Below are 16,620 nucleotides of genomic sequence, written 5' to 3' on the forward strand. Positions count from 1 at the left end.
AGGAAGGAGATGAAGAGTTATAAGGAGTAGTGTTCTCAGAGCAGGATCCTGTCAAGCTAAGCTTATTGTTTGTGTTTGCTGTTGAATAAGAAATAGTCTGGATTTTAATTTGGAATGAATTATGATCCAGAAATGGAGAGCACCCGTGTGGACCAGATCTTAAGGCTGGAAGACATGGGTTTTTGATCCAGATCTCGAGGAACAGTGGCCATGAAAAGCTTAGCTCCAGAGATAAAAGCAAGCTGACTTCTGAGTTCAAGGCTAGCCTGGGACAGAGCAAGTTCTAGCTGAAGAAAAGATTAAGTTCAGGCATGGGAGTTTAGGCCTTTAATCCCAGCATTCAGGAGACAGAGGCATGAAGATCTCTGAGTTCAAGGTCTGTCTACAGAGCAAGTTCCAGGACAGCCAAGGTTAGGTAGTGAGGGAGTTGGAAATCAGAAACAGAAAGCTACTGATAACGTAATATAACAATGGGGCCATGTTCCAGCCCCAGAAAGCAGCAGAATTTGGCAGCTTCAGCCATGTGGCTCTGTTTTCAGAGTCAAGGGTTTAAGGCTATAAAATACTAATTCATGGGATAATCAAAAGGGAACCTCTGATAAATGATTGAATTGATATGTAATTCCGAAGGAAGTAGCTTATGCAGAATAAAACTTTGGTCTGCAAGAGAGAGCTATCTTGAGCAGAGAGCTATCTCAAGCAGACAGTTATCTCCAGGAAAACACAGAGCTGTCAGCTTGCATCAGTCATGAACTTCATGTCATTTCTTCTGCCGCTCCCAAATACCTCTTCCTCAGGACCCTCTCTCAATTTGAGGAAGGTATTCAACAATATTAATTATAGTAGCATGCATGAGATATTGTTTGCAGGAGCAGGAACACCATTCTAGTGGTCATTCCATCGAAGATAAAAAAAAATGCTCCTCCTTTTAAGTCCTCAGAGAGTGATAAATCCCCCTGTCTCCTCTATGACATGATGTTGATAGCGCCATCTAATGCTGTTAATTTTAACTGGGATTTCTTAGGTACAATGGCAATGTCATGTCTGGAAGTTAGCTTTCTCCATGTCCCTCTGTACTAGTTATTTTACTGTTGATAAAATACCATGACTTGCGCAGAATCAAGCATCAGGCATGGTGGCAGGAACAGGAAGCTAAAAGCCTACATCTTCAAATGCAAGCATCAGAGAAACCAAACTGGAAGTAAGGTGAGGCTATCTACCTCAAAGCCTGCTGCCAGTAATGTACTCTTTTCTAACAAGGCTACACTTTCTTATAACTACCATTCAAAGTGACATCAATGGGGAACCAAATGTTCAAATTCTCAAGCCTATATTGGACATTTTTTCATTCAAACCACTACATTGCCCTTATGATTCTTACATTATTTTTTTTGCAGCACTTTTTTTTTTTACTTTCTTACACACTGAGATGTTCTGGAGCCTAATATTCTCATGTAACAGTAGAAAACTAAAATTTATTTCTTAAAGAATTGAGTAGCAAAAACCCTTACACAAATTAAAGGGATGAATACATTTGTAGGTGTCAATGCAAACCTTCCCAACTCAGGGCAAGTAACAACCCCTGGTGGTCAAGAGGGGAAAAAACAGAACAGAGACTGGATCCTAAGGCTCAGACCTTCCCATGCTATTAGACAGGCAAGGCCAAAGCCATAATTTGTTCAGGAACCCTTGCCAGTATTGAGAACTCAGGGATGTCAGCTGTGGGTTAATACCCACACTGTAATCACTATATGGTGCTCACACAGATCCACCAGGCTAGGAATTTCTCTTCCACAATGTGCTTTCCCCAGACCAAGTGACTAAGCCATATGGACTAAAAATTGATTCAAGATATGCATAGGGTATTAAATATATTCCTAGGGAAGAGTTAGATATAAGGTCAAAAATCAGCAATAAGTTCTATAATGTAGTGATACTATCAGATACAAACTTTGAGGACAAATTTCTTTTCAAACATTTATTCCAGTTTCATGAGGCTAGCATGAGGTGTGTACATTTGCCAGGGCAAATCGATACTTCAGAATCAGCTCATGCAGCAGATGCCTGGAACCTGCTCAGTCCATCTAGAAGCATTTGTGGTGGACAATGGAGAGGCCAGACTCATCATACTCCTGCTTGCTGACCCACATCTGCTGGAAGGTGGACAGTGAGGCCAGGATGGAACCTCCAATCCAGACTGAGTACTTGTGCTCAGAGGGAGCAATGATCTTAATCCCCATTGTGCTGGGTGCTAAGGCTGTGATCTCTTTCTGCATCCTGTCAGCTATGCTTGGATACATGGTGGTACAACCAGACAGCACTGTATTGGCATACAGGTCTTTGTGGATGTCCACATCACACTTCATGATGGAGTTGAAGGTGGTGGTTTCATGGATGCCACAGGACTCCATGCCCAGGAAAGAAGTTTGAAAGAGTGCCTCTGGATATCGGAATCACTCATTGCTGATGATGGGTTGACTCTGGTGTCGGGGACACCAAGATGGAAGGAAAGATGGTTCTGTAGGCATAGTCTCCAGCAAAACCAGCTTTTGGACATGTCAAAGCCATTGCTAATGATGAGTGCCATAATTTTCTTCTTCCATTATGATCGGTTCAAGACTGGGTGACAGAGCAACTAAAAGACATGCAGGATTAAGCCAGCAGAGGATGAGACCCAGCTCCTACATTCTTTTTTTTTATTTGCTATGTGTTACCTTTGAACTTCTCACCATTTTATTATTACATTCATACTGTGAAACACATGTTCATGATGAAACGGTAATTTTTTTATTCTTTTTTTCTATATTCTTTCTTTACATTCCAAATGATTTCCCCTTTCTGGGTTCCCCCCTCCCCAAAAGTCCCATAAGCCATCTTCCCTCCACCCATTCCCCAATCACCCCCTCCCACTTCTCTGTTCTGGTACTCCCCTACATTGCTGCATCAAGCCTTTCCAGAACTAGGGCCCTCTCTTCCTTCTTCTTGGGAATCATTTGATATGTTAATTGTGTCTTGGGTATTCAGAGTTTCTATGCTAATATACACTTATCCAATATATACAAAGAATTTTCACCTGAAGAATTTCGAATGGTTGAGAAGCACCTTAAGAAATGCTCAACATCTTTAGTCATTAGGGAAATGCAAATCAAAACAACTCTGAGACTTCACCTCACACCAGTCAGAATGGCTAAGATTAAAAACTCAGGAGACAGCAGGTGTTGGCCAGGATGTGGAGAAAGAGGAACACTCCTCCACTGCTGGTGGGATTGCAAGCTAGTACAACCACTCTGGAAATCAGTCTGGCGGTTCCTCAGAAAAGTGGGCATGACACTTCTGGAGGACTCTGCTATACCACTCCTGGGCATATATCCAGAGGATTCCCAGCATGCAATAAGGACACATGCTCCACTATGTTCATAGCAGCCCTATTTATAATGGCCAGAAGCTCCATTATATTCATAGCAGCCTTATTTATAATAGCCAGATGCTGGAAAGAACCCATGTGCATTCTTTTGTGATTGGGTTACCTCCTTTAGGATGATATTTTCCAGATCAAACCATTTGCCTAAAAATTTTGTGAATTCATTATTTCTAATTGCTGAGTAGTATTCCATTGTGTAAATATACCACATTTTCTGTATCCATTCCTTCTTTGAGGGGCATCTGGGTTCTTTCCAGCTTCTGGCTCTTATAAATAAGGCTGCTATGAACATAATGGAGCATGTGTCTTTATTGCACGCCGGGGAATCCTTTGGGTATATGCCCAGGAGAGGTATAGCAGGGTCCTCCGGAAGTGTCATGTCCAGTTTTCTGAGGAACTGCCAGACTGATTTCCAAAGTGGTTGTACCATCTTACAGCCCCACCAGCAGTGGAGGAGTGTTCCTCTTTCTCCACATCCTCGCCAACACCTGCTGTCTCCTGAGTTTTTGACCTTAGCCATTCTGACTGGTATAAGGTGAAATCTCAGGGTTGTTTTGATCTGCATTTCCCTAAGGACTAATGATGTTGAGCACTTCTTAAGGTGCTTCTCGGCCATCCGAATTTCTTCAGGTGAAAATTCTTTGTTTAGATCTGTACCCCATTTTTTAATAGGGTTATTTGGTTCCCTGGAGTCTAACTTCTTGAGTTCTTTGTATATATTGGATATTAGCCCTCTATCAGATGTAGGGTTGGTGAATATCCTTTCCCAATTTGATGGTTGCCGTTTTGTCCTTTTAACAGTGTCCTTTGCCTACAGAAAATTTGTAATTTTATGAGGTCCCATTTGTCAGTTCTTGATCTTAGAGCATAAGCTATTGGTGATCTGTTCAGGAACTTTTCTCCTGTGCCTATGTCCTCTATGGTCTTCCCCAGTTTCTTTTCTATTAGTTTCAGTGTGTCTGGTTTTACATGGAGGTCCTTGATCCACTTGGAGTGAAGTTTAGTACATGGAGATAAGAATGGATCAATTCGCATTCTTCTGCATGCTGACCTCCAATTGATCCAGCACCATTTGTTGAAAAGGCTATCTTTTTTCCACTGGATGTTTTTGGCTCCTTTTATATCCCATCTTCTATTATTTTTCCTGAACTTTAGATGAGATGTGGCTTCTGTACCAGGGCCTATGACCTTCTCAGTCATGGACTTTTGACCATGCTTACAGTACCAGATGTAAAGTGGGCCCCAGACCCAATCTAAAAGCAATTGCATACCTCCTAAACTGTGAAGCTACAATTGCTCCAGTAGGTACATCTTGTATGACTAGTCATTATAGCTGCATACAGACTCTACTACAGCTGAATAAGACCATTGATGATGCATTTCTCCTGCAGTATAATTAGGGTTATCCAGTAGGTAGGAAATTTACAGGCCAGTTATACATTAATTTCTTCATGTCCTGTCACCATAATATTTGATGTCTTCAGATATAAGGTCTTGTCATTTAGTTCTGGTGGCCAACTACCAGCAGTGGCAATGTCTCTATTATTTGGGGAACAACAGAGAGCCCCATTATTATCAATTCTTAAGGAGATATAGAGCACTTGGCACTGGGATTTTCATTTAATAATCTGTGAGTTCTCAGAGCAGTTTATTCTCCAAATTTTATTTCTAAATTTTTTTTCCTTCACGTTCAGATCATTATAGAGTTAGAGAGTAAGAAATGAAGAAACTGTTTATTATTTTCAAATATTCTAAGTCATATTTAATTAGAAAAGAACTACTTTTATCATCCTTTATAAATATAGATTAATAAAGAAAAGCCATGTTTATATTTATCAATGAAACTTTCCAGCTTTTACAAAAGACACACTTACTTGTGAAAAGGTATATACTGCAAATACAGGAACACAAACTAAATTGTTACTTTGACTGCCAGTCAGCAAAGTAGTGAAATGGAGCTGAATGCAGTGTTCACAACAATATTTCTTAACCACATTCAAAGAAGAAAGCAGGTGTACGTTCATCTATGACTCATTAATCTTTTGAGGAAATACAAGAATAAAAGATAAATCAGAGCCCATGTCAAATCAGAAAATCTCACACAAGTTTTAAGTCTAAAATGATATAAAATACAAAAGAGTCATTTCCAAATGCCCCCAACTACACATTTTATGAATTAATTTATTATTTTGTTATATGTTTCTGAAGGTGAAATTGAGGCATGGGAACTATTATCCAAGTCACAGAGAGAGCAACGCCAAGTCATGACTTCAAAGTTAGTGCTAGTTTCTTCAAGACTTCCTAAATGGCACAGCTCAGGAGCTGAAGGGGGAGACAGTGGATTGCAGTTCTGTGAAGACACTCCATTTCCAGCACTAGTTCTGGAGCAAATGTTAATGTCTTTTGTAAAAGTAGAGAGATAAGAAGGTTAAAGTGATATTTTCAACAGCTGAAATGTTTTCTAAAGCTTGAAGTGTATGTGATGGAGACAATAAGAGGCCAAAGTCAACCCTGGCAAATTCTGTGTTGAAATAATATCCTGTAATGTGAAGTAAATAAAACAGAAAATAGAAAGACCTTGATCATCCTTGGCATACTGTCTGAAATGAGTTCATTACTTGTTATCATTTTCTCAAATTAAATCACACACTCTACTTTCTCAGGGTAAAGAAGATTATTCCATATTTACCACATTTTCCCAGATATTTCACAGCACAAAGCAAATAGTTTTGTGCTATTTTCCCATTAGAAGAAAATTATGAACTTTGTACATCACTCTCCATTTGTATTCTTTTAAAGTTAACCTTAACCTTGTACATGTTATTTTGTTTCGTGTCCTTGTGCCTGGCTTTAATCTTAAATAAAGGGACAAGAAATGCTACTTTTTTTCCCAAAGGGAAAAATATCTGAGAAGCCACGTCAACACACCCAACTACCACAATGGTTTTATTCCACTTCAATAACATCTCCTATTTGTTAGGAGCTTTGATTTGAGCTAACAAGGTTATCAGATTGTGTGTCTATTGTCCTGTTATGACTTCCTTGGCTGGGATCCTGCAGCGAACACTACGGATGTAATGTTTGTTCAGGCAGCCTCCACAAGAGGTAGCTGAAGGAGGGTCTGTGGAGAGTGACAGGGTCACCAAGCTGTCAAGGCCTTCCCAGTTGAGGAGCTGCTGCAAGTGCTGCCTACAGTCATTCTAATCACGCTTCTGTGTGCTGACGTTAGGGCCAGATCCCGCCAATGTCCCAGAAACAGGGACTAAGTGAATTCTGAGAGTAGGCACGAGAAGAAATAAAACAAAAGAGAGTGAATAGGAAATGACAAGAGAAACCATTGAGTCACGCATCAAGGTGAAGGAGATCAGGACTCAGTCCAGCATAGAGCTACTTTGGCCTCAGACTAAGATTTAATTTCAGTGCAATGTGATTATCTTTATTTTCAAATGTTGAAGGGTTCTGAAAGAAAACTATTTTGAGATAGAATCACTTACTCTGAGTAAAAGAGGAGATTCTTAAAACAACTGTGATTTTTATAGTATCAAATAATTCCATTTCTTTCCTACTTCCTTCCTTCCTTTCCACCCTCCTTTTCTTCCTCTGTCTGTGCTTGTAAAATTTTAAATATTTTAAATATTTATTATTATCATTGTATGTGTGTATGTGTATGTGTATTTATGTATGCATGTGTGTGTGTGTGTGTGTGTGTGTGTGTGTGTGTGTGTGTGTGTTCAGAGAACATTTTGCAAGATGGGTCTTTCCTTTCACTCTGGGTTTCAATGGAACTCAAACTCAAAGTGAAATTCATGCTCAAATCTGTATGCTTCCATGGCAAGTATTTTCATACTTGAACTGTGTAACTGGCCTCCTTGTGGTTTTCCTGTCGTTTGCTTAAGTCCTAGTCTCATGCCACCCAGAGTAGTCTCAGATTTGCTATGTAGATGAGGAAGACAAATCTTATTTTTTTAAAGATTTATTCATTTATTATATGTAAGTACATTGTAGCTGTCTTCAGATACTCCAGAAAAGGGCATCAGATCACATTACAGATGGTTGTGAGCCACCATGTGGTTCCTGGGATTTGAACTTAGGACCTCTGGAAGAGCAGTCAGTGTTCTTAACTGCTGAGCCATCTCTGCAGCCTGGAAGACAGTTTTTTATTAGATATTTGCTTTATTTACATTGCAAATGTTATCCCCTTTCCTCGTTACCCCTCTGAAAACCCCTTATCCTATCCCCCCCCTCCCCCTGCTTACCAACGCCCCCTTCCAACTTTCCTGACCTGGCATTCCCCTACACTGGGGCATCGATCCTTCACAGGACCAATGACCTTTCCTCTCATTGATGTCTGAAAAGGCCATCCTCAGCTCATATGTAGCTAGAGCCATGGGCGCCTCCATGTGTACATTTTGGTTGCTCTGGGGGTACTGGTTGGTTCATATTATTGTTCCTCCTATGGGGTTGCAAACTTTTTCAGCTCTTTGGGTCCTTTCTCTAGTTCCTCCATTGGGGACCCTATGCACATTCTGTGTGAGACATGGGTATTTTTATCCCCCTTCTAGGAAGAACCAAAGTATCCACACTTTGGTCTTCCTTATTCCTGAGTTTTCTTTGGTCTGTGAATTGTATCTTGGGTATTCCAAGCTTCTGGGATTATCCACTTATCAATGAGTGCATTCCATGTGTATTCTTTTGTGATTGGGTTACCTCACCCAGGATCCATTTGCCTAAGAATTTCATGAATTCATTTTTTTTAATGGCTGAGTAGTACTCCATTGTATAAATGTACCACATTTTCTGTATCCATTCCTCCATTGAGGGGCATCTGGGTTCTTTCGAGCTTCTGGCTATTATAAATAAGGCTGCTATGAACATAGTGGAGCATGTGTCCTTATTACATGTTAGAGGATCTTCTGGGTATATACCCAGAAGACAATTCTTGATCCTCATGCCTCTATCTCACAAGGGCTTCTGACACTAAATCCTGCTTTAAACTTGTTTTCTCTACTAAGTTAACTAAACACAACTTGTTAGCATGATATGCTTTGCATGGGCCACCTTTTGCTAGAATTTCTCTGTGAGCTTATTTGAAAGTTGTTATCAACTGACAGTGTTTTCTAAACTCATATCAAGCTTGTTCTAATGCTTTGCTCAGATTGTGGTCACCAGAATAATGACTAAGTGAGATGATAATCTCACTGTGACTTGAGAACTGTAACATAACTAATATGTGTAATAAAAGCAATAATTAGACCTGGTTTCTCTAAAATTATCCATCTAGTTTCATACTTTGTGACACTAACTGATGAAATTTCTGTTTCATGGAGATAAAGAACAGCTCAGCTTCTTAAAGAAATTAAGACAATAAAAGGTAGCCCACTACCTCCCTTAGCAAATATCACTACTTGCTAGCAAGATGGTGGGAAAATAGTGGAGCAATAGTCTTCTCTTATTTTCCTTAAAAGTCAATTAATGGGATGAAGAGAGGGGTTTGGGGAGAGAAGAGAAAAAACATTGTATATTGATGAAAATTCTTCCTTTTGAAAGTTTCAACATAAAGCAAAAGAATACACATGACATTTAGGCTAGTTCCATAATCCAAACAATATTTTTTTCATTGCACAAAAATAAGATATGAATAATCAGGAGTGGAGGCTGAAGAGATGGCTCAATGATTAAGAGCACTGGCTAGTCATACAGAGGACCCAGGTCCATGAAGTGGAGGTTCCCAGGACAAAATGGAAGCTGACAACTTCAGTGATTGAGGATATGACACCATTTCCTGGTCCCTATGGTTATTGTATGCACATGCATGTAGTCAAAATGCACACATACATCAAATAAGTGGTTTTAAAGTGAATAGTGATTTATGGGAGGATTGATATATGTAAATGTCTTACATTGGAAGAAACAAGCAAACACGTATGCAACTGAAACTCTTATGACATGTTATAAGACTGAATTTTATAAAAAAGTTTTAAAAATTAACCACAGATGTCTGTGGGAATTAAATATATGAGTAAGATCTTTGACAAAAATGCAATTTTATATTTTATTCTTCTTTCATTCGAACATATCCTGTCTTTGTTGCAACTGTATAAAAAACTTTGGAGCCTTGCAGCATACTCATGAGTGACAGGAACATTTAGCCTCAATCTAAAATATAAGCTTTTATTTTGTAGAAACATCAAGCCCTGCTGGACAGCTGAATGTTACAGAGTTCCTTTTTAGCCTTAGGCAGTAAAACAGGATCTGTAGAAGGACTGAAATTGTCACCAGGCACCTAAGATATGTCTCTTATTCAAACCCAGGGTCAACTTCACTCATCTTGGAAGAATTTAAAGATTCCTCTTCTCTTTACAGAATTGACCATGGGGAGCAAGAAGAGGCAAAGAATCCTGAATACAAAGAACTAACTTTATGTGATATGACTACAGCCTTTAAAATATAAAGGTCAGTAGGGCAAATTCCAGTTACTTCAATGAAAAAGAATTGTAATAAACCCCAGCAAGTCTATTTTCTTTTTCAGGTTCCTCCATCAACTAGATATGCCTATTGATGAGGTCTTTCACTCAGATCATTGGAAAATGACAATAATGCCAGTGAACTTATGGTTATTAAACATGCTGAAAGTATTTCCAAATCTGGAATCACTTCAGAATCATTTGAACATTGGACCCATTTCATAACATGCAAATACTTTTAAAAAGGAAAGATTATGTAGCACAAAATATCATCTCAGTTTAACTGATTACATGACCAGTTAATTGTAAATATACTTACAATAATGAAAGACCTATGTCAGGTAACTCACTTTCACCATCCTTGCATCCTTCCCCAAAGATTCTGCATCCTTCTAAATCAACCCTATCAGCTGGTAACCTACACATGTAAATACATGAACCTTTGGGGTTCTTTCACAATCAAACCATAACACTTAGTCATTTGATATGATTAGAGCCTTTCTATATCTTAGTTGGTAAATGACAGCCAGGTGTTTTATCAACATTGGAGGCTAATAACATTCAGTTTATTTCCAAAGATTATTTTTATTAGTTATCTCTGCACGTAGTCTCAATATCTATTAATAATTAAACTATTTTAAGGCTGTAAACTCTAAAACAGCCTTCCCAGTTGGAAGAAGGTCTACCTCAGTCACTAGTAGTAGTTTTTGTTTCCTTTCTAGAATATTACTTTGAATATTAAAAAGGCATGGCTCAAATAAGTTTATATATACTTTATTTCTGCTACGCTGCACACATGCACATATATCATCATATCATATCATATACTTAGTTGTACTTCTATGTATTGCTCATATATTTCAAGCCCCCAGGTGCAGGAATCTTTGCAAAAGAGGGGGTAGAAAGAATGTAAAAGCCAGCAGATGAGGAGTTGAGCTATGCATGGCATGGCTGTTGCACACCTCAACTCACAGAATCTATGGTTTACCTGTATAAGATTTGCACAAGATCAAGTAAGTCAAAATTTCAGTAGGAATGTGGGAGGGGACCCCTCAGCGTCACCAATATACAAGGAGTTGCTGTTAATGCCTACTGAGGTTAGGAAATTTAATTCCCTGTGAGTACATAGATGTTGGTAGGTTGCTCATACCCTAGTGAGTGGTCATACAACTATGCACATATAGGCAGCACTAATTGGACTTGGGTCTTTATTAATAACAAAAAAGAATAAAAAGTTGATATAAAGTTGCAATGGTGGGACTGAGATGGGTAACGCTGGCGAAGAAGAGGAGAGATAGTGGTTAATGGATATGATCAAAGTACATTGTATAGTAGCATGAAGCTTCTAAAGACTAAGGAGTATTAGAAGCAGACATTATTATGCATTGAGTTGTATATATTAGCCCTGTGAGTCTGTTTCATTAATCATGGGATTTAGAGACTTAAATCAAATATTTTACTTATGAATCATAGACATGCTATGTGTGTGTTTCTGTGTTCAAGAAGTTAGGAGTATGAAAATCCTGCCGTCAATGATGTGGTTTTGTTTCATTTACTGTATTTTTCAAGCTCCATTGATCTTTTTCAAAAGATATTTATACTAGGGATTGGGTGATGGCTATTAAATAATGACACTGCCTCACACTTATATTTTGTTATACAAATAGTAGGTAGTAAATATGTAAACGTATTATCATCTATGTGTTTTATTAGGTAAAACTGTAAGGGTTTGGCAAAGTATTCATAGTTTAAAATCAAAAATGTACTGTAACAATAATGACAATATTTCTTAGCATTTCAACTTAAACTGATATGGGCAATGTCAAAAGCTAAGGCTCATGGATGGTTGCGAAAAGCAAGTTGAGCAAGCTCTAGGGAGAAGACCAGAAAGCAGTGTTCTTCCATGGCTTCTGTTTCATTCAGTTCCTGCCTCCAAACCTCTGATTTTTTTGATTATGCACTGTGATCTGAAAGAATAAGTGAAACAAACTGTTTGCTCTTCAAATTACTTTGGGACATGACATTTTATCACAGCAATAGAAACCTGAACTAAGACAGTCATGTTTAAGATAAAACACAGAAAGAGGAAAAATAGATTTGTTTGTAATGAAAGTAAAAACCTCCTAGAAGCACAGCAATTACAGACTTCCAATACCTAATCTGTGTCTGTGTCTAAGAGACCAATAGAAGGCCAGGTATCCCCAAACTCTCTAAAAAGAAGCTTGGCTTTTATTGTGGAACACCACTTTTCCATTTGTACTATGTAAGTAATTCTTTCCTCTTTTAAAAATATATTTCTTTATTATGGCCATCTGATACATGGCTTCAAAAGGAAATTTCTCTTTTAAAAACTTCTCACACACTCAAGGAGGTTTATCACACTGGTCCTTTAAGGATATTCACAGGAAACACCACGGCTCACAATCTACCATTATGCCTTGTAGTCATGGAAACATAAGATGTTTTAGCCTTGTTAGTTTATCTTAACAGTTGACAGCCACGAACAGTTGAACTTCTTACAGGAGTCAAAGAGGCAAGTATTTTATATTTTTCATGTAGTTTTCGTTAATCTTGTTCATTTTCATAGGACACAGAAGACCAGAGAAAGCCTTTGATATATGATTAGGTGAGTGTAAATTTTGTATATGATTAGGTGAGTATCCTAAGTGCTAGGTAGCCCGGGGTATAACAAGAAGGTCTCAAGGTTCTGCAGTGTCCAATATATCTATGAAACATGCTGATGCCAAGTATATGAATTAGCTTTTCTGCATTCTTTCACTGTCTATAAAATGGGGATAATAGTATGGCCATCATTGGGTGGTCAATAGTATCAGATATGCTAATACCCTTGAAATGTTTGAATGAGACTCCAACAAAGTAAAACACAGGAGAGGAATGGAAAGGCTTTTGAGAGCTAAGCACTGGCAAGATGTTCTGAGCTAAAATATCTGCCTAACAGAACTTCTTTTTCTGAAGGTGGTGTTTCCTGTCTTCTCGTGAATCCCTCTATTGTCAACATTTCCTGTAACTAGGAAGACCATTTACTATCCTGTCGACTTCCAAATGGATTTTCTCACCTGCATTATACAAAGGTAAAAATTTAATTTATATGGAGGCTTCCAAATTGGGTCTTTATGAAACACAAGTATCTACTTAATGGTTTTCAGACATGGGCAGCACTAAATCCTACAAGGCTAGCTCTCATACTGTACAAACACACACATACACACACACACACACACACACACACACACACATACACAGTCACTATACTGTTTCCAATCTTTCTTCAAATCACACTGTTTCTGCAGCCCACAGCTTTAGATCTGCCTTGGCAAGGAGGAACTCATGGTCAGGTTACATGGATGTTACTAAGCCGCCATGACATACAAACCCATCTTGCTGATGTAACTTCTCAAGTAGTACAACTACTGTCTTTTTCCAGTTAGAAAGCACATTGCAACAAAACAAAACAAAGAAAAACAAAACACAACAACAACAACAAAACAAAACAAAAACACAAACAAAAATCCACTGTAGAGGAGTGGGTAGTTGGTAGATTTCCTGGTAAGTAGATACAGTTTCCTCCAACCTTCAGAATGGACATTGGCAATGACATTATCCACATGCTTAGTGACTAAAAGAATCCTTCTTTTCTGCTAAAGAACAGTGCAGTTCCTCCGGACATAAGCTTTTCTTGAGCATTAATGCTACATCCAAAGATTTGAACTAAGAAAATGACCAAAGGAGTTGTCTCATGGGGTCAATATAGAGTACAAGGCTTGTGTCAAAGGCAACTGTCAGGATATTTTTTGTCTCACTGAAAGGAAGTCAGTTACATAAATGTGAAAATTTCAGTAAGGTGTGGGTAATAATAGTATATTTCTGTGATTCCACCTATTTTACTCATAGATTTTGGATATGGGGTACTTAGAAAATAAGTCAGGGTCTCACACATGCTAGGCAATCACTAACACTGTGATATTCCCAGCCTAGTTACCTATAGATTTTGAAGATCATTTACACTGTGACTTTATTTTTAAAACATGTATAACTTTCTTTAGAAATGTGTGCATTTCTGAAACATGCACACTGAAGAATGACAGTGTATACTATTCTGTTGTTCTCCTTAGGGTTCCTTTTATGGATCATACGCGTCCATCTCTCTTAGTACATACATAAACATACTAAGAGATGTCAAGGATATTACTATTTTGACATAAATGGGTTTCTTTCAGCAGGTCCCATAGAAGAGTTCAATTTGTAATAGTTCTATAATTTTTAGAAATAACAATTTGAGTAGTGCTCTACTTATTACTTTCTTTCAAGTTAATAATGTTGATATACTGCAAAGGTGAAATAGATATCATCTTACCTATCATAGTGTAAAGTTTTATCTCACTATTAATTCAGGCATTGAATTTCCTAGTCCACAACTACAAACATTTTAGCATTTGACATATATTACATAATTACAGTAATTACATGTCACACTAATGAATTTCTAAGATTCTTATATTCTTTCCTAGAGTTTATAGAACCCTAATACATGCATTGAGCACATAAATACAACTCTGAGACAGCAGAAACAAGGTATAGGAACGTAGTGCTCTATAAACCATAACTCATTCTGTTTTTACCCCTCCTTTGTATTCCTGGATTGACTCTATACTTCTTAAATCCCATCTTCAGACTTGCTGTGGCAAAGGAATGTATCTTCAGACTGAGTGGACTCATTTGCTGCCTAACAGCTTTGGTGTTTGAAATAATCCTTGCAAGCAGCCGATGCTGGCGCCTGTGGGAATTTGACAATAAGACTGTGCAGTTCGTGTTTTTTGGACTCTGGGAAGCTTATTACCCTCAAGAATTTAACATCTCTGGTTCTATGATCCGGATTCTGGTGCATTGCCCTATCAACTCTACATGGACCATTTCACCTGAATTCCACTATGCACAGACACTGATAGTATGGGCCATATTATTGAAACCTGCAGTCCTAATTTTCAGTGCAATGGCCATTAAGATCAGCTGCATGAAAGACTCATTTGTTAAGGCACAGATATTTTTGTACAAGATCTCGGCCTTAATTTTGTGTATTAGCAGCCTTTGCACATTTGTCTCTGTGAGCTGGAACCATGTTGTAGACCTTTATGGCCAAACCACACTTGATTTTCCACCCAGTTTTCCTGTTAAGAAAGATGCTCTTATAAAGAAACACTATACGGCTGCATTCCCAATAGGGGTTCTGACAGCTACCGTGTCACTCTTTGGTGTGATTATGTTCCTCTTTGAGATGAGCTCTTTGAAACCACAGGATGAACTGGAGGCCCCGTGTGCCTGTGCTTCCAGACCCATCAATCAAAAGGCATGAAGCAAGGGCTCTGGCATCCGCCAGAAGATTTCTTAAAACATTTGTCTATATGAACACATTACTAATGTACTCACTGACTTATTCAAAATAAAGCATCAACTTGGTATCTGTGTGTGTGTGTGTGTGTGTGTGTGTGTGTATCTCAAGCTTATATCCCCTCTACTCGACAGATGTGTTCCTTTCTTTAAAGGTTTTCACATCTGAAATCTGCCAACCACAATCATATGTTCAGATACTGTCAATGATCTACAGCAGGCAAAAGTACTGGTGAAAGGCAAACAGCATGAATCAAAAGGACTGACACTAGGGGGAGGGGTTTGCAGTTAAACTGATAAATTACACAAGAATCTAATTATGCTTATAGGTTGGAGCCATTTAAGTCCTGGAATGTTGTGAGTGAAGCAGAACTCTTTTTTGTACTTAGCATATTTTTATAGCACATATATTTATACATATGTACAGACATACATTTCCTCTGTGTAATAATAATAATAATAATAATAAATAACAATAATAATAATAAACAAGAGACTATTAATTTAAGAGTGAGAGGGAGAGATCATGAGAAAAGTTGCAGAGAGGTACTTGAGGAGCAGAGTAAAGGGACAGGAAAAGTTAAATAATTCAATTTCAATTAAAAATACATAAAGTTAATGATCTTTCTCCTAAAGAATGCACAAATAATTGGTTTTTGACATAGCTTCTATGTTTAGATATATTTCTCTGGTGACACTATTGTGGATGCCAACAAGTGCTTGCTGACAGGAGCCTGATATAACTGTCTCCTGAGAGGCCCTACCAGAGTCTGACAAATACAGAGGGGGATGTTCACAGTCAACCATTGGACTGAGCACAGGATCCCCAAAGGAGGAGCTAGAGGAAAGGTGCTAGACCCAAGAGGCTGAAGGGGTTTACAGCCCCATAGAAGCAGAACTTGTTAACCCTTGTAGCTGCTAAATGTTTGGTTTGATTTTGTTTAGGTAGGAAGGCCAATCTGCTCATTGAAAATGCTGAGTGCCTGTAGCCTCTCCTCACTAGCATCTAGTAGCCAGTTTCTTTTTCTTCGCTTGTAAACATCTCAAATATCCAGACATTTTCAGGGCGTTCTAGATGTGCCAAATTGTTCACTATGGGGAACTATATAGCTACATATAGACATGATCCAGGTGGGTAGATGCTCCTTGATGGATAGAGGACTGCGAAGAAAAGTGTATAGGCCAGTAATACTGCTCACGTTCCTGAGTCCCATAAGGGAAGCAAGTGAAATATCTTCCACTGAAACAATGCAGTGTCTTCTCCAATAAAATTGGAGATATGGGGTGTAGGGCTCATAACTGGAATTCAGAAGTCTGTATTTCCCAGGA

General features: G+C 38.4%; 2 protein-coding genes across 2 annotated transcripts; one reads left to right on the plus strand and one right to left on the minus strand.

The window, feature by feature from the left end:
• Positions 1-1,963: 1,963 nt before the first annotated feature.
• LOC127675087 (actin, alpha skeletal muscle-like) lies at positions 1,964-2,426 on the minus strand. Its single transcript, XM_052171034.1, has one exon. It carries the CDS (start codon positions 2,409-2,411, stop codon positions 2,085-2,087), a length of 327 nt encoding a protein of 108 aa, XP_052026994.1. The 5' UTR covers positions 2,412-2,426; the 3' UTR covers positions 1,964-2,084.
• A 10,522-nt stretch (positions 2,427-12,948) lies between these two features.
• Positions 12,949-15,256, plus strand: LOC127675692 (uncharacterized). The gene is made up of 2 exons (XM_052171753.1): positions 12,949-12,977; positions 14,578-15,256. The coding sequence occupies exons 1-2, from the start codon at positions 12,949-12,951 to the stop codon at positions 15,254-15,256; spliced, it is 708 nt and encodes a 235-aa protein (XP_052027713.1).
• The last annotated feature ends 1,364 nt before the right edge of the window (positions 15,257-16,620 follow it).

This window comes from Apodemus sylvaticus, chromosome X, assembly GCF_947179515.1.
Source record: "Apodemus sylvaticus chromosome X, mApoSyl1.1, whole genome shotgun sequence".
Lineage (NCBI taxonomy): Eukaryota > Metazoa > Chordata > Mammalia > Rodentia > Muridae > Apodemus > Apodemus sylvaticus.